Source organism: Notolepis coatsorum, assembly GCF_963971535.1.
Source record: "Notolepis coatsorum genome assembly, chromosome: 4".
Classification (NCBI taxonomy): domain Eukaryota; kingdom Metazoa; phylum Chordata; class Actinopteri; order Aulopiformes; family Paralepididae; genus Notolepis; species Notolepis coatsorum.
Window position 1 is genome coordinate 118,278,539 of NC_140168.1, and position 18,557 is coordinate 118,297,095.

At 43.2% G+C, this 18,557-nt stretch overlaps 2 protein-coding genes across 2 annotated transcripts in view; one reads left to right on the plus strand and one right to left on the minus strand.

Annotated features, from left to right (window-relative positions):
• The window catches only part of aadat (aminoadipate aminotransferase), a 104,293-nt gene extending 91,024 nt beyond the window's left edge, over positions 1 to 13,269 (minus strand). The window contains exons 1-2 of the mRNA XM_084312084.1: positions 13,256 to 13,269; positions 12,706 to 12,777 (exon numbers count right to left, since the gene is read on the minus strand). Coding sequence (XP_084168210.1) covers positions 12,706 to 12,772 — 67 coding nt within the window. The 5' untranslated portion in view covers positions 12,773 to 12,777; positions 13,256 to 13,269. The remainder of the gene's footprint in view (positions 1 to 12,705; positions 12,778 to 13,255) is intronic.
• Positions 13,270 to 14,495: 1,226 nt separating this feature from the next.
• The window catches only part of ino80b (INO80 complex subunit B), a 34,194-nt gene continuing 30,132 nt past the window's right edge, over positions 14,496 to 18,557 (plus strand). The window contains exons 1-3 of the mRNA XM_084312367.1: positions 14,496 to 15,049; positions 17,670 to 17,865; positions 18,260 to 18,414. Of these exons, the coding sequence (XP_084168493.1) occupies positions 15,007 to 15,049; positions 17,670 to 17,865; positions 18,260 to 18,414 (394 nt within the window). The 5' untranslated portion in view covers positions 14,496 to 15,006. The remainder of the gene's footprint in view (positions 15,050 to 17,669; positions 17,866 to 18,259; positions 18,415 to 18,557) is intronic.

Here is an 18,557-nt window from a genome sequence, read left to right on the forward strand (position 1 = left end):
AAACTTTTAATGCCTATCTGATCGGATCATATTTGGATTTTGGGTAGTTCAAAACCAAAAAACTGGAATAGGATCACTTTGATATCCGATCAGATCAGGAAATCAAATCCAAGCTTTAATCTGGATAAAATCTTCAAAACGGGTATTTCAAACTGACAACACAGGATTGGGATCAGTTTTATCCCACCAGAGGGGTGGATTTCCAGTGGATTACCAGAGCAAAATGTACTATACAATTTATTAAAAAATATGTTTCAATATAAATAAGATGGCAAAGTTTGTTAACTGAAATAATACACAATTCTTAGCCTGTATGGCAAATCAATTGAATTTTTAATTTTGTGGTCACATTAATGCCTGCCTAAACTGGAGAAAGCTCGATTTGACCACAGCCTTGATCTGGCTGTCAAATTTAAGGTCTGGGTCGATTTTTACACCTAAGTTCTTTACTATTGGTTTGACATGTTGTGCCAGCGAACCCAGATCTAGCAGTGAGGTCACAGAGGGGCCACCAAAAACCATGACCTCCGTCTTTTTGTCATTAAAATTAAAAAAATTCAATGCCATCCAGGATCGAGACATTTGGTCAGCGGCTCTACCAGTGTTTGTTGGGCCTCTCCATCACGAGGACAAACCAACCTTCTCATAAAGGACACAGTGATGAGTGTCGTATCTATCATTAGTGATGGATCTGAGGGCAGAGTGACGAGTGTCGTATCTATCATTAGTGATGGATCTGAGGGCAGAGTGACGAGTGTCGTATCTATCATTAGTGATGGATCTGAGGGCAGAGTGACGAGTGTCGTATCTATCATTAGTGATGGATCTGAGGGCAGAGTGATGAATGTCGTATCTATCATTAGTGATGGATCTGAGGGCAGAGTGATGAGTGTCGTATCTATCATTAGTGATGGATCTGAGGGCAGAGTGACGAGTGTCGTATCTATCATTAGTGATGGATCTGAGGGCAGAGTGACGAGTGTCGTATCTATCATTAGTGATGGATCTGAGGGCAGAGTGACGAGTGTCGTATCTATCATTAGTGATGGATCTGAGGGCAGAGTGACGAGTGTCGTATCTATCATTAGTGATGGATCTGAGGGCAGAGTGACGAGTGTCGTATCTATCATTAGTGATGGATCTGAGGGCAGAGTGACGAGTGTCGTATCTATCATTAGTGATGGATCTGAGGGCAGAGTGACGAGTGTCGTATCTATCATTAGTGATGGATCTGAGGGCAGAGTGATGAGTGTCGTATCTATCATTAGTGATGGATCTGAGGGCAGAGTGACGAGTGTCGTATCTATCATTAGTGATGGATCTGAGGGCAGAGTGACGAGTGTCGTATCTATCATTAGTGATGGATCTGAGGGCAGAGTGATGAATGTCGTATCTATCATTAGTGATGGATCTGAGGGCAGAGTGACGAGTGTCGTATCTATCATTAGTGATGGATCTGAGGGCAGAGTGACAAGTGTCGTATCTATCATTAGTGATGGATCTGAGGGCAGAGTGACGAGTGTCGTATCTATCATTAGTGATGGATCTGAGGGCAGAGTGACGAGTGTCGTATCTATCATTAGTGATGGATCTGAGGGCAGAGTGACGAGTGTCGTATCTATCATTAGTGATGGATCTGAGGGCAGAGTGACGAGTGTCGTATCTATCATTAGTGATGGATCTGAGGGCAGAGTGACGAGTGTCGTATCTATCATTAGTGATGGATCTGAGGGCAGAGTGACGAGTGTCGTATCTATCATTAGTGATGGATCTGAGGGCAGAGTGATGAGTGTCGTATCTATCATTAGTGATGGATCTGAGGACACAGTGACGAGTGTCGTATCTATCATTAGTGATGGATCTGAGGGCAGAGTGACGAGTGTCGTATCTATCATTAGTGATGGATCTGAGGGCAGAGTGACGAGTGTCGTATCTATCATTAGTGATGGATCTGAGGGCAGAGTGACGAGTGTCGTATCTATCATTAGTGATGGATCTGAGGGCAGAGTGACGAGTGTCGTATCTATCATTAGTGATGGATCTGAGGGCAGAGTGACGAGTGTCGTATCTATCATTAGTGATGGATCTGAGGGCAGAGTGACGAGTGTCGTATCTATCATTAGTGATGGATCTGAGGGCAGAGTGACGAGTGTCGTATCTATCATTAGTGATGGATCTGAGGGCAGAGTGACGAGTGTCGTATCTATCATTAGTGATGGATCTGAGGGCAGAGTGACGAGTGTCGTATCTATCATTAGTGATGGATCTGAGGGCAGAGTGACGAGTGTCGTATCTATCATTAGTGATGGATCTGAGGGCAGAGTGACGAGTGTCGTATCTATCATTAGTGATGGATCTGAGGGCAGAGTGACGAGTGTCGTATCTATCATTAGTGATGGATCTGAGGGCAGAGTGACGAGTGTCGTATCTATCATTAGTGATGGATCTGAGGGCAGAGTGACGAGTGTCGTATCTATCATTAGTGATGGATCTGAGGGCAGAGTGACGAGTGTCGTATCTATCATTAGTGATAGATCTGAGGACACAGTGGTGAATGTCGTATCTATCATTAGTGATGGATCTGAGGGCAGAGTGATGAGTGTCGTATCTATCATTAGTGATGGATCTGAGGGCAGAGTGATGAATGTCGTATCTATCATTAGTGATGAATCTGAGGACACAGTGATGAATGTCGTATCTATCATTAGTGATGAATCTGAGGGCAGAGTGACGAGTGTCGTATCTATCATTAGTGATGGATCTGAGGGCAGAGTGACGAGTGTCGTATCTATCATTAGTGATGGATCTGAGGGCAGAGTGATGAGTGTCGTATCTATCATTAGTGATGGATCTGAGGGCAGAGTGATGAGTGTCGTATCTATCATTAGTGATGGATCTGAGGGCAGAGTGACGAGTGTCGTATCTATCATTAGTGATGGATCTGAGGGCAGAGTGACGAGTGTCGTATCTATCATTAGTGATGGATCTGAGGGCAGAGTGACGAGTGTCGTATCTATCATTAGTGATGGATCTGAGGGCAGAGTGACGAGTGTCGTATCTATCATTAGTGATGGATCTGAGGGCAGAGTGATGAATGTCGTATCTATCATTAGTGATGGATCTGAGGGCAGAGTGACGAGTGTCGTATCTATCATTAGTGATGGATCTGAGGGCAGAGTGACGAGTGTCGTATCTATCATTAGTGATGGATCTGAGGGCAGAGTGATGAATGTCGTATCTATCATTAGTGATGGATCTGAGGGCAGAGTGATGAGTGTCGTATCTATCATTAGTGATGAATCTGAGGGCAGAGTGACGAGTGTCGTATCTATCATTAGTGATGGATCTGAGGGCAGAGTGACGAGTGTCGTATCTATCATTAGTGATGGATCTGAGGGCAGAGTGACGAGTGTCGTATCTATCATTAGTGATGGATCTGAGGGCAGAGTGACGAGTGTCGTATCTATCATTAGTGATGGATCTGAGGGCAGAGTGACGAGTGTCGTATCTATCATTAGTGATGGATCTGAGGGCAGAGTGACGAGTGTCGTATCTATCATTAGTGATGGATCTGAGGGCAGAGTGACGAGTGTCGTATCTATCATTAGTGATGGATCTGAGGGCAGAGTGACGAGTGTCGTATCTATCATTAGTGATAGATCTGAGGACACAGTGGTGAATGTCGTATCTATCATTAGTGATGGATCTGAGGGCAGAGTGATGAGTGTCGTATCTATCATTAGTGATGGATCTGAGGGCAGAGTGATGAATGTCGTATCTATCATTAGTGATGAATCTGAGGACACAGTGATGAATGTCGTATCTATCATTAGTGATGAATCTGAGGGCAGAGTGACGAGTGTCGTATCTATCATTAGTGATGGATCTGAGGGCAGAGTGACGAGTGTCGTATCTATCATTAGTGATGGATCTGAGGGCAGAGTGATGAGTGTCGTATCTATCATTAGTGATGGATCTGAGGGCAGAGTGATGAGTGTCGTATCTATCATTAGTGATGGATCTGAGGGCAGAGTGACGAGTGTCGTATCTATCATTAGTGATGGATCTGAGGGCAGAGTGACGAGTGTCGTATCTATCATTAGTGATGGATCTGAGGGCAGAGTGACGAGTGTCGTATCTATCATTAGTGATGGATCTGAGGGCAGAGTGACGAGTGTCGTATCTATCATTAGTGATGGATCTGAGGGCAGAGTGATGAATGTCGTATCTATCATTAGTGATGGATCTGAGGGCAGAGTGACGAGTGTCGTATCTATCATTAGTGATGGATCTGAGGGCAGAGTGACGAGTGTCGTATCTATCATTAGTGATGGATCTGAGGGCAGAGTGACGAGTGTCGTATCTATCATTAGTGATGGATCTGAGGGCAGAGTGATGAGTGTCGTATCTATCATTAGTGATGGATCTGAGGGCAGAGTGATGAGTGTCGTATCTATCATTAGTGATGGATCTGAGGGCAGAGTGACGAGTGTCGTATCTATCATTAGTGATGGATCTGAGGGCAGAGTGACGAGTGTCGTATCTATCATTAGTGATGGATCTGAGGGCAGAGTGACGAGTGTCGTATCTATCATTAGTGATGGATCTGAGGGCAGAGTGACGAGTGTCGTATCTATCATTAGTGATGGATCTGAGGGCAGAGTGACGAGTGTCGTATCTATCATTAGTGATGGATCTGAGGGCAGAGTGACGAGTGTCGTATCTATCATTACTGATGGATCTGAGGGCAGAGTGATGAGTGTCGTATCTATCATTAGTGATGGATCTGAGGGCAGAGTGCCGAGTGTCGTATCTATCATTAGTGATGGATCTGAGGACACAGTGACGAGTGTCGTATCTATCATTAGTGATGGATCTGAGGGCAGAGTGATGAGTGTCGTATCTATCATTAGTGATGGATCTGAGGGCAGAGTGACGAGTGTCGTATCTATCATTAGTGATGGATCTGAGGGCAGAGTGACGAGTGTCGTATCTATCATTAGTGATGGATCTGAGGGCAGAGTGACGAGTGTCGTATCTATCATTAGTGATGGATCTGAGGGCAGAGTGACGAGTGTCGTATCTATCATTAGTGATGGATCTGAGGGCAGAGTGACGAGTGTCGTATCTATCATTAGTGATGGATCTGAGGGCAGAGTGACGAGTGTCGTATCTATCATTAGTGATGGATCTGAGGGCAGAGTGACGAGTGTCGTATCTATCATTAGTGATGGATCTGAGGGCAGAGTGACGAGTGTCGTATCTATCATTAGTGATGGATCTGAGGGCAGAGTGACGAGTGTCGTATCTATCATTAGTGATGGATCTGAGGGCAGAGTGACGAGTGTCGTATCTATCATTAGTGATGGATCTGAGGGCAGAGTGACGAGTGTCGTATCTATCATTAGTGATGGATCTGAGGGCAGAGTGACGAGTGTCGTATCTATCATTAGTGATGAATCTGAGGGCAGAGTGACGAGTGTCGTATCTATCATTAGTGATGAATCTGAGGACACAGTGATGAATGTCGTATCTATCATTAGTGATGAATCTGAGGGCAGAGTGACGAGTGTTGTATCTATCATTAGTGATGGATCTGAGGGCACAGTGATGAGTGTCGTATCTATCATTAGTGATGAATCTGAGGGCAGAGTGACGAGTGTCGTATCTATCATTAATGATGGATCTGAGGGCAGAGTGACGAGTGTCGTATCTATCATTAGTGATAGATCTGAGGACACAGTGGTGAATGTCGTATCTATCATTAGTGATGGATCTGAGGGCAGAGTGATGAGTGTCGTATCTATCATTAGTGATGGATCTGAGGGCAGAGTGATGAATGTCGTATCTATCATTAGTGATGAATCTGAGGACACAGTGATGAATGTCGTATCTATCATTAGTGATGAATCTGAGGGCAGAGTGACGAGTGTCGTATCTATCATTAGTGATGGATCTGAGGGCAGAGTGACGAGTGTCGTATCTATCATTAGTGATGGATCTGAGGGCAGAGTGACGAGTGTCGTATCTATCATTAGTGATGGATCTGAGGGCAGAGTGACGAGTGTCGTATCTATCATTAGTGATGGATCTGAGGGCAGAGTGACGAGTGTCGTATCTATCATTAGTGATGGATCTGAGGGCAGAGTGACGAGTGTCGTATCTATCATTAGTGATGGATCTGAGGGCAGAGTGATGAATGTCGTATCTATCATTAGTGATGGATCTGAGGGCAGAGTGACGAGTGTCGTATCTATCATTAGTGATGGATCTGAGGGCAGAGTGACGAGTGTCGTATCTATCATTAGTGATGGATCTGAGGGCAGAGTGATGAATGTCGTATCTATCATTAGTGATGGATCTGAGGGCAGAGTGATGAGTGTCGTATCTATCATTAGTGATGAATCTGAGGGCAGAGTGACGAGTGTCGTATCTATCATTAGTGATGGATCTGAGGGCAGAGTGACGAGTGTCGTATCTATCATTAGTGATGGATCTGAGGGCAGAGTGATGAGTGTCGTATCTATCATTAGTGATGGATCTGAGGGCAGAGTGATGAGTGTCGTATCTATCATTAGTGATGGATCTGAGGGCAGAGTGACGAGTGTCGTATCTATCATTAGTGATGGATCTGAGGGCAGAGTGACGAGTGTCGTATCTATCATTAGTGATGGATCTGAGGGCAGAGTGACGAGTGTCGTATCTATCATTAGTGATGGATCTGAGGACACAGTGGTGAATGTCGTATCTATCATTAGTGATGGATCTGAGGGCAGAGTGACGAGTGTCGTATCTATCATTAGTGATGGATCTGAGGGCAGAGTGACGAGTGTCGTATCTATCATTAGTGATGGATCTGAGGGCAGAGTGATGAATGTCGTATCTATCATTAGTGATGGATCTGAGGGCAGAGTGACGAGTGTCGTATCTATCATTAGTGATGGATCTGAGGGCAGAGTGACGAGTGTCGTATCTATCATTAGTGATGGATCTGAGGGCAGAGTGATGAATGTCGTATCTATCATTAGTGATGGATCTGAGGGCAGAGTGATGAGTGTCGTATCTATCATTAGTGATGAATCTGAGGGCAGAGTGACGAGTGTCGTATCTATCATTAGTGATGGATCTGAGGGCAGAGTGACGAGTGTCGTATCTATCATTAGTGATGGATCTGAGGGCAGAGTGATGAGTGTCGTATCTATCATTAGTGATGGATCTGAGGGCAGAGTGATGAGTGTCGTATCTATCATTAGTGATGGATCTGAGGGCAGAGTGATGAGTGTCGTATCTATCATTAGTGATGGATCTGAGGGCAGAGTGACGAGTGTCGTATCTATCATTAGTGATGGATCTGAGGACAGAGTGATGAATGTCGTATCTATCATTAGTGATGGATCTGAGGGCAGAGTGACGAGTGTCGTATCTATCATTAGTGATGGATCTGAGGGCAGAGTGACGAGTGTCGTATCTATCATTAGTGATGGATCTGAGGGCAGAGTGACGAGTGTCGTATCTATCATTAGTGATGGATCTGAGGGCAGAGTGACGAGTGAGTGTCGTATCTATCATTAGTGATGGATCTGAGGACACAGTGGTGAATGAATGAATGAATGAATGAATGAATGAATGAATGAATGAATGAATGAATGAATGAATGAATGAATGAATGAATGAATGAAAACTTTATTAACAGATTGCAGAATGGGTACAATACAGTACGGCTCAATACACACAATTGTTAAGGGGATGCAGACCAGAGAAAGACGTTTGTCTTGTTTACATCAGGGTCCCCATTTTCAATTCATAGTGAATGAGTGAGTGTTGTATCTATCATTAGTGATGGATCTGAGGGCAGAGTGACGAGTGTCGTATCTATCATTAGTGATGCATCTGAGGGCAGAGTGACGAGTGTCGTATCTATCATTAGTGATGGATCTGAGGGCAGAGTGATGAATGTCGTATCTATCATTAGTGATGGATCTGAGGGCAGAGTGATGAGTGTCGTATCTATCATTAGTGATGGATCTGAGGGCAGAGTGACGAGTGTCGTATCTATCATTAGTGATGGATCTGAGGACAGAGTGATGAATGTCGTATCTATCATTAGTGATGGATCTGAGGGCAGAGTGACGAGTGTCGTATCTATCATTAGTGATGGATCTGAGGGCAGAGTGACGAGTGTCGTATCTATCATTAGTGATGGATCTGAGGGCAGAGTGACGAGTGTCGTATCTATCATTAGTGATGGATCTGAGGGCAGAGTGACGAGTGAGTGTCGTATCTATCATTAGTGATGGATCTGAGGACACAGTGGTGAATGAATGAATGAATGAATGAATGAATGAATGAATGAATGAATGAATGAATGAATGAAAACTTTATTAACAGATTGCAGAATGGGTACAATACAGTACGGCTCAATACACACAATTGTTAAGGGGATGCAGACCAGAGAAAGACGTTTGTCTTGTTTACATCAGGGTCCCCATTTTCAATTCATAGTGAATGAGTGAGTGTTGTATCTATCATTAGTGATGGATCTGAGGGCAGAGTGACGAGTGTCGTATCTATCATTAGTGATGCATCTGAGGGCAGAGTGACGAGTGTCGTATCTATCATTAGTGATGGATCTGAGGGCAGAGTGATGAATGTCGTATCTATCATTAGTGATGGATCTGAGGGCAGAGTGATGAGTGTCGTATCTATCATTAGTGATGGATCTGAGGGCAGAGTGACGAGTGTCGTATCTATCATTAGTGATGGATCTGAGGGCAGAGTGATGAATGTCGTATCTATCATTAGTGATGGATCTGAGGGCAGAGTGACGAGTGTCGTATCTATCATTAGTGATGGATCTGAGGGCAGAGTGATGAATGTCGTATCTATCATTAGTGATGGATCTGAGGGCAGAGTGACGAGTGTCGTATCTATCATTAGTGATGGATCTGAGGGCAGAGTGACGAGTGTCGTATCTATCATTAGTGATGGATCTGAGGGCAGAGTGACGAGTGTCGTATCTATCATTAGTGATGGATCTGAGGACACAGTGGTGAATGTCGTATCTATCATTAGTGATGGATCTGAGGACACAGTGGTGAATGAATGAATGAATGAATGAATGAATGAATGAATGAATGAATGAATGAATGAATGAATGAATGAAAACTTTATTAACAGATTGCAGAATGGGTACAATACAGTACGGCTCAATACACACAATTGTTAAGGGGATGCAGACCAGAGAAAGACGTTTGTCTTGTTTACATCAGGGTCCCCATTTTCAATTCATAGTGAATGAGTGAGTGTTGTATCTATCATTAGTGATGGATCTGAGGGCAGAGTGATGAGTGTTGTATCTATCATTAGTGATGGATCTGAGGGCAGAATGATACACAGAGTCAGGGATTTAAGGCTTGAGGTCGCAGCATGCCTATAAATGACATCACCATAGTCCAGGATTGTCGAAACTTGGAGGCAAGGCTGTCCACATGGAATTTAAATGTACAACTTTCATTGAGCCACACACAAAGATATTTATATTCAGTAACTCTCTCAATGCCTGTATACATACCCACTCTGTGCACTGTACACACTGTATACTAGATCTATATCTGTATATATCCCATACGACCACTGGCAGTGGCCAGTATAATAATAATAATAATGGATTGGATTTATATAGCGCTCTTCGTGACACCCCAGTGACCCCAGAGCGCTCACAGAGTCCATTATTCGTTCATACACAGTCATCCCGGTGGTGGTAAGCTACAATTGCAGCCAGAGCTGCCCTGAGGCAGACTCACGGAAGCGTGGCGAATAATCATCACCTACGGCCCCTCCGACCACCACCAACATTCACACATGCATACACATTCATACGAGGCAAGTAGGTTAAGTGTCTTGCCCAAGGACACAACGGCAGTGGGATGGACATGGGCTTGAGCGGGATTCGAACCACCAACCCTTCTATCATTGGACGACCCGCTCTACCCCTGAGCGACGCCGCCCCACACATACTAACATAGTATACGTAACGTGCATCACTGTATACATAATAATACTGCACATACATCAGATCTGTGGTCATGAAATGTTTCGAGAGGCTGGTCAAGGACCACATTTGTGCCTCCCTCCCCAGTGATATGGACCCTATGCAATTTGCATACAGGACAAACAGGTCCACCGACGACGCGGTCTCCCAGGTACTGCACAGCACCCTCTCGCACCTTGACCGTCAGAAGGGGGGCTATGTGAGACTGTTGTTCATTGACTACAGCTCAGCGTTCAACACCATAGTCCCCACCAGACTGGTGGACAAGCTGATCGAGCTAGGTCTGAGCTCCGCCCTGAGCGCCTGGGTACTGGACTTTCTGAGCGGAAGACCCCAGGCGGTCAGGGTGGGGGGTCAGACCTCCAACACCATCACCCTGAGCATCGGGTCCCCCCAGGGCTGTGTTCTGAGCCCCCTGCTGTACTCACTCTACACACACGATTGTGTGGCCAAGTTCAGCTACAACTCCATAGTGAAGTTCGCAGACGACACGGTGGTGGTGGGGCTGATCTCGGACAACGACGAGAAGGCCTACCGGGAGGAGGTTGAGGTACTGGAACGCTGGTGCCAGGACAACAGCCTGCTCCTGAACATTGGTAAAACCAAGGAGCTGATCGTGGATTATAGGAGAGGACAGCAGGAGACGCACACACCACTGATGATTAACGGGGCTACCGTGGACAGGGTGAGCAGCTTTAAGTACCTGGGGATCCACATCTCAGAGGATCTGACATGGTCAACACACATAGACACAGTAGTAAAGAAGGCGAAACAGCGCCTCTACCACCTGAGACAGTTAAGGAAGTTCAGAGTATCGGGGAAGATACTCCAGTCCTTCTACTCAGGAGCTGTAGAGAGCATCCTGACCGGAAACATCACTGCCTGGTATGGAAACAGCACGGCACAGGACAAGAAGGCCCTACAGAGAGTGGTGCGCTCAGCCGAGCGTACCACGGGTATTGCACTACCTCCCCTGCAGGTTCTATACAACAAGAGGTGCAAATCCAGAGCCTGCAGAATAATGAAAGACCCCCACCACCCCAATAACAGCCTGTTTCAGCTGCTGTTTCAGCTGCCTGCGAACCCCAGCTACTAGGACAGAGCGGCTTAGGCTCAGCTTCTTCCCCCAGGCCATCAGAGCCCTGAACAATGAACATTGAGTGCCACAGAACACTGAACTATCCACACACAAGCACACATGAACACACACACGACACGCACGCGGTGCACGCTCACACACTAGCAGCCACTTAACACTTTAACATGAGCGGGCACACACTCATGCCGCACACACGCACACTTATGGCCAAAAGGAAAGGCCACTTTAAACTAGAATAACAGGAACAGTGTATTGCACTACCAAAGCTACCTAGCATGTCCTATATATATGCTCTGTAAATAACTATGTACAGATACCGAGATGTCACACCATGTTACCTGTTACCTGTTTATTGCACAATGTTTTTTTTTTATTGGATTCTATTATATGTTGTACCACTGTATTGCACATCGTTGCGGGCAAGACCACCCGCATTTCATTGTATACTTGTATGCCGTGACAATTAAAACTCTTGACTTGACAGATTAACATATTTACTCAGAGGCTTTGTTATATACATTCCATTGAATCACTTGTTACACTGTATATTGCTGTATATACACTGTATATTACACACCAGTCCTGTATATTATGTTCTTGTTATGATAAAGATATGTCTCTTAAACAGTACTGTATATGGTTTTGATTGATTGATTGAAAAGTTTATTAACAGATTGCAGAATGGGTACAGTACAGTACAGCTCAATACATACAATTGTTAAGGGGATGCAGACCAGAGAAAGACTTTCGACTTGTTTACATCAGGGTCCCCCATTTTCAATTCATCATAACATATATGACATACATGACATACAGATAGACAGTACTGCTACATCTATACATTTATGACATATCAGATTTGCAAATACAGTACTGTTTGTGATACAAAAGTGTCCAGAAAAGGAGTGTATATACATTTGGCATAGAAATTGTACATTGGAGGAGGTTGGTTGGGTGGGGTGGGGTTGGGTGGGTTGGGTGAGGGCTGTACATTGGAGGTGGGGGGGGGGGGGGTTGGGAAGGGGACACACACACATTTTACACTGTACATTTGAATATTGACAAAGCCTTACTTGGTCATTTACTGTACAACTAGGTTAGGACATTTGTAGGGGCCAGTTTCGAATTGCAGTCTCACGTAGGTGTTTTTTGAGAGTGTTTTTGAAGGTGGGTAGTGATTCACATTCCTTTACAGCTGTATGTCACAAATGTCTTGATGAAACAGTACTGTCTATCTGTATGTCATGTATGTCATAAATGTCTTGATTAATTGAAAATGGGGGACCCTGATGTAAACAAGACGAAAGTCTTTTTCTGGTCTGCATCCTCTTAACAATTGTTTGTATTGAGCCGTACTGTAGTGTATTGTACCCATTCTGCAATGAAATCTAGTTTTCAATCAATCAATGTACACTCTGTTTAGATGTCAAACATATTTTCGTTGTGCTGTACATTACTTGTGCTGTAGATGACAATACATTTAAATATAATCTAATACATTTGACTTATCAACAATGGGTTTGCTAAATTAATTAAATCAGTAGCTATAACTTACTCAGCATTCTAATGGGAGAGGGCTTTCGAGCTGCACTGACAGCTGTCAGAAATCTGGAGTAATTCATGGTATCTGAAAAATAAATAAATAAAACAAAACATTGTAACAACATGGTAACAACAAACTCGGAAGAAGTCCACCGTTTTTCTGAGTTTCGCTGGCAATATGACCAATGATACAACGTGACAAGACTTGTGTGCAGGCTAGCAACCTGCCATGTTTACAACTGGGCATCTGTGTCTGGAGTAAATTCTATTATAATATATTGATAATACAATCTGATATAACAGCTAGATGTACAGCAACCGTGCCAATGTTATTGCATTCAAAGCAGTTATTTCTACTATTAGGAAATTGTGCGAGTCTTGTCGGCAGATTCTTCAGCAGAATATTAGATTTAGCAGCACTGTACTGGATTAAGGCAAGGCGATTGGAAAAGTGGAAATCAGGAATACGTTCATTATGAATATTATGCACTGGACAAGTCACTGTAAAGTATATCACACGAATAAAGTTAATAAATCCAACACGTTTACTTTACATGACTGACCTTGCGTATCTTGAACTGAATGTCGCAATGGCTGCTGGTTATTGTAGTCCATGTGTGGAACGGATCCACTCAATTTAGTTAGATTAACTACGTTTCCCAAACATTTAAAATATTAAAACTGCTTTTCAGCTCAGGTGTTGCAGCTATTTAAACTGATCTATTTGCTGTAAGATTGCATTTCGTCAAATTATATAAAAATCCATGAACTATTTAACATAGAACAATCCAGATACGACCATGGTACCAAAGCACCTCAAAGGCACTAAAAAACAAATTACAAACATCTCAAAACAAGCTAGTCAGACTACTGCTTGACCTGACTCCTAGAACCCACCTCACCCCTGCCCACTTTGACAACCTAGGATGGCTTAGAGTAGACGACAGAGTACAGCAACTTGCAATGGGCCTGGTCTACAAGATACACTACGCGACCAAGGTACCCATGTACATGTCAAAATACTTCCCAAAGGTCAGTGAATACCACGATCACAACACCAGAGGGAGCTCCACAAATCATGTAAAACCCAGATTCGGCTCAAACAAGGGACTAAACACGTTTAGCAATTATGCCACATCAATGTGGAACGCCCTACCCAAAGCTGTAAAGGAATGTGAATCACTACCCACTTTCAAAAACACTCTCAAAAAACACCTACGTGAGACTGCAATTCGAAACTGGCCCCTACAAATGTCCTAACCTAGTTGTACAGTAAATGACCAAGTAAGGCTTTGTCAGTATTCCAATGTACAGTGTAAAATTTGTGTGTGTCCCCTACCCAACCCCCCCCCCCCCCCACCTCCAATGTACAGCCCTCACCCACCCACCCAACCCCACCCCACCCACCCAACCTCCTCCAATGTACAGTTTCTATGCCAAATGTATATACACTCTTTTTCTGGACACTTTTGTATCACAAACAGTACTGTATTTGCAAATCTGATATGTCATAAATGTATAGATGTAGCAGTACTGTCTATCTGTATGTCATGTATATCATATATGTTATGATGAATTGAAAATGGGGGACCCTGATGTAAACAAGACGAAAGTCTTTCTCTGGTCTGCATCCCCTTAACAATTGTATGTACTGAGCTGTACTGTACTGTACCCATTCTGCAATCTGTTAATAAACTTTTCAATCAATCAATCAATCAATCAAAACCACTAGAGGGCAGGCAGTCAATTTCGCCACAACTTTGCTACCCGGAAGAAACGACGAAGAAGAAACTCTGTTGTGGTGATGTTAGCAAAGACATAGCTGTTAGCATTGTGCTTATCTTATTGAGACAGCTAACATTAACAACAATTAAATACTATTTTTTGGATGAACTCGCTTGGTCGGATAAGTAATTTAACCATACGACATTTGGTTGTGAATAGTAACGTTAATTCGCTACATTGTTTGTTGAATTATATCGCTATTTGCACAGTAATTAGCCGTTAGCTAACTAACGACGTTAGCTGATCCAACTTGTGTCTAATGCTAGCTAACACGCTGAGCAAGTGTTATTAAGTTATTTAATGACTTGTATCAATCCAGTTGGTGCTGCTATCGTGACATAGACAACAATGTTTAATGAACGTTACATTCAACGATGTAAACTCAATTAAAACCTAACAACTTCGATACTTGTGACCAGTGGCACTGACTTCCATCCAGAGCAGGGGCAACTTGAACCAACCTCCCCCAGTCAGGGTGTGTTTCTGCTGGGATGTAGGGTTGAGGAGACCCTGTATTTGAGTCGTTCCGATGGGGAAAAGGAAAGATATGATTCACCCCAGGTTTCTTCTTGGTGAGTGGAATGTGCTCCAATTACCCCGTTGTATTGTTTGTTATGGCATTGGGATCATGTATGTCCATTTATGCCATAAATGTCATGTATGTTGTGTATGTCATAAATGTCACTATGAATTGAAAATGGGGGACCCTGATGTAAACAAGACGAAAGTCTTTCTCTGGTCTGCATCCCCTTAACAATTGTGTGTATTGAGCCGTACTGTATTGTACCCATTCTGCAATCTGTTAAATAAAGTGTTCATTCATTCATTGTTGACATTCGACAGACCATTGCTTCCAATGGTGGAAGATGGTTCTTCTAAGATTTCAGAGTACAGAGGAAATAACTTAAAAGTTAAAAAAAATGGTGTCACATTATATATAAGGTACATGTAGTACATTATAGTGAAATGCTTGGTTCTGTATGACCCTCCTGAGATTGTGCTTCATAATAACAGTAGAAGACCAAACAACAAATATCTACTAAATGAAAAATGAGGTAGAAGAGATTGATTGATTGACAACTTTATTAACAGATTGCAGAATGGGTACAATACAGAAAAATACTTTCGTCTTGTTTACATCAGGGTCCCCCATTTTAAATTAATCAGGGCATTTACGACATACATTTAGTATACAGTACTGTTTCGTCCTGACATTTATGACATACAAGATATACAAATATACAGTAGTGTTTATGAGAGAGAGATCATAGAAAAAATAAGAGGTAGTGCAAATGTGTAAGAATAAATAGATAATAGATAATTAAGGCATTCTGGAAAGATGTGACCCATCAATTATCAAAACTCGTATCTTGGAATATACCAGTACGCCCCTCTGTATTGCTTTTAAATGATGTTTTTGAGTTTGCAGTAAATCCACAGCTAAAGAGATTGGTCTTATCGGGTATCACAGTAGCTAAAAAACTGATCGCATCACGCTGGTTTCAACCGGAAAAAATTTGCCGGAAAGTTTGGTCTCTTACATATCTCGATGTGATATATCAAGAAATATCTACAGCAAGAATTCTGGGTCTCAACGAATCCAAAATGTCAATGTGGGTAGAAGTGGTGGAGAGAATAAAAGCTAGCTTATAATGGTGGTGTCTGTTAGGAGTGAGGGATAATGGAGGTACTATCCAAGGAGGGGTCCGGGAGGGGGGGGGGGGGGGGGGGGGTTCGAGCTGGAGCATATGTGTGTAGGGTTTTAGAAAATAGGTATTAGGGGTATGTTCTATATAAACATTTATATAATTGTAATTTCGCTGGATATACACTGTATACGGTTAAAATGTTATTATAGACTTTTTTTTTTATCTTGTTTCTGTACTTGCATGTCATTTTAACCACCTTGACTGTTAGTTTCATTATGCATTATGTGTTGAGTACTGACTTTTAATAATTTTTGTTTTGCAATAATAAAATATATATATATATAAAAAAAAAATAATAATAAATAGATAAAATATGGTGTAAAAGTGTGCATGTGGGTGTTGTGTGCAAATGAATGTAGAATGGATGAGTTAGTGTTACAGTGAGTCCACATTGAGCAGCCTGATGGCCTGGGGATAGAAGCTCATTTCATTTTGAGTCTCTGTACTGGCCATTGACTCTGGTAGTGCTTGCCTGACCGCAGCAGTGCAGAGGCAGCTTGGGTGGTGTTGTGACTTTTTGATAGTAATATAATTTGAACAGCTTGAAATATAATTTATTATTGTAGCAAAAGGTGTGTAATCGAATTGGCATAAATATGTTTTATAATAGCCTAAATGGAGATTCACGTTAAATTGTTTATCATATTGTTTAGAATTAGATTGCATTATAGGACTATATTCTGTAACTCACCATTTTTTGCCCCCAGTGGGAAATCAGTTGAGCGCAGGCCTAGGCCACACGCCCCAACGCTAATTAGGGACGCGCGCCGCCTGTAACAGGGTGTTTGATCCTTCGGGAGAAGTGACAGAATGTTTGTTAGAATAGAAGACATGCCTCGCTGCTGCTCTGCTAGAGAACCTGTAAAGGGAAAAACAAATTAAATGAAATGGAATTGAGAACTACATTTCTGCCTCCTGGTCGTGAATGAAACATGAAGAACAAAAACTGTGAAATATGAATAATCATATGTGTTTAATAAGAAGAGGATCTTGAACAGTTTATTGTGCAAACAGGTGGCTAGAGTCCTTGATTAACATCTTGTTACCACCTGGCGAATTCATCTAATTGCAATTTAAATTAAGATTTTGGCTTCCCACGATCATGAAAACAAGATTGTTGAGATGAAATTATTATTTAGTAGTTTGAGTGCACTACAGCATAGTTGGTGATATTTATTTATACATCTTTCCACTTATTTATTTCAAATTATTTCTTGTCTTTCAGTTCAATTTTATTTAAAGTTCAAAGTCACCGTGTTAAAAAGAAACACCCATGTTCAAGTTCAACAAACGCATATGATCTTCTCAAATCAATGAGTAATTGTGTTTAATAATCGTGATTTTCAATAAAAAAATTATCGTGATTATGATTTTTGCTTTTGATAATCGAGCAGCCCCAACGCTGATCATCCGTACAGTAGTCAGTCTATCAAGAAATGCACGTTTCAGTGAGCACTGTTTTCTCCCCTCGCGTCTGCCGCAGGTGATGGAGGCCTCGGCCTGCACGGCCTCCACAAGAGGAAACACAAAAAGCACAAGAAACACAAAAGGAAGCATCACCGGGACGACGTCCACGGCTTCCCCGGGGCGCCGGAGTCCGTCTCCGGTCCGATCGCCAGGCCTCCTCCTCAGCTCCGGCTGAAGATAAAGCTGGGAGGACAAACGCTGGGCACTAAAAGGTGAGCCATGATGTCATCTTCCTCTCCTGGGTCTTTCTCTCGCATTACCCTTAACTTGTTGTCGCCTGTTTACGTGGCCCTACTTGCGGCATCTTGGGTCCTCCGCACACCATGTCAAATTTGTATTCCTTGGAAGGAGCTTGCCTTCTAGGCAGGGTGGGAAATTAATCGCCAGCCAAATGCTGGGGAATGTAGTCAGGGGCTGGTCTCTACTGCACTGGCAGGTAAACAACCGGACTCTTTTCTATTCTGGAATAGAGTGTTTGGCTGGTGGATGCATGGGCTCATTATTCTACCAGCCATTGTGGCCTGTGGTGAATTAAACAGTTAGTTGTACTGCTTGTAGGTTGTCAGTCAAGCCTTTTGATGTCTTTGTTCTATTTTCTGACACCAGTGTCCCGACCTTCACCGTACATCCCGGGGTCGCTCGGCCTCCGTCCCCGCTGATGATAATCGACGACGAGGATGACGACGATGATGACGAGGATGATGACGAGGATGATGATGACGAGCCCTCCGTGCCTCTTGAGCAGTACAGAGCCTGGCTGGGTGAGTTACAAGGTGTCTTGAGCACTACAGAGCCTGGCTGGGTGAGTTACAAGGTGTCTTGAGCAGTTCAGAGCCTGGCTGGGTGAGTTACAAGGTGTCTTGAGCAGTACAGAGCCTGGCTGGGTGAGTTACAAGGTGTCTTG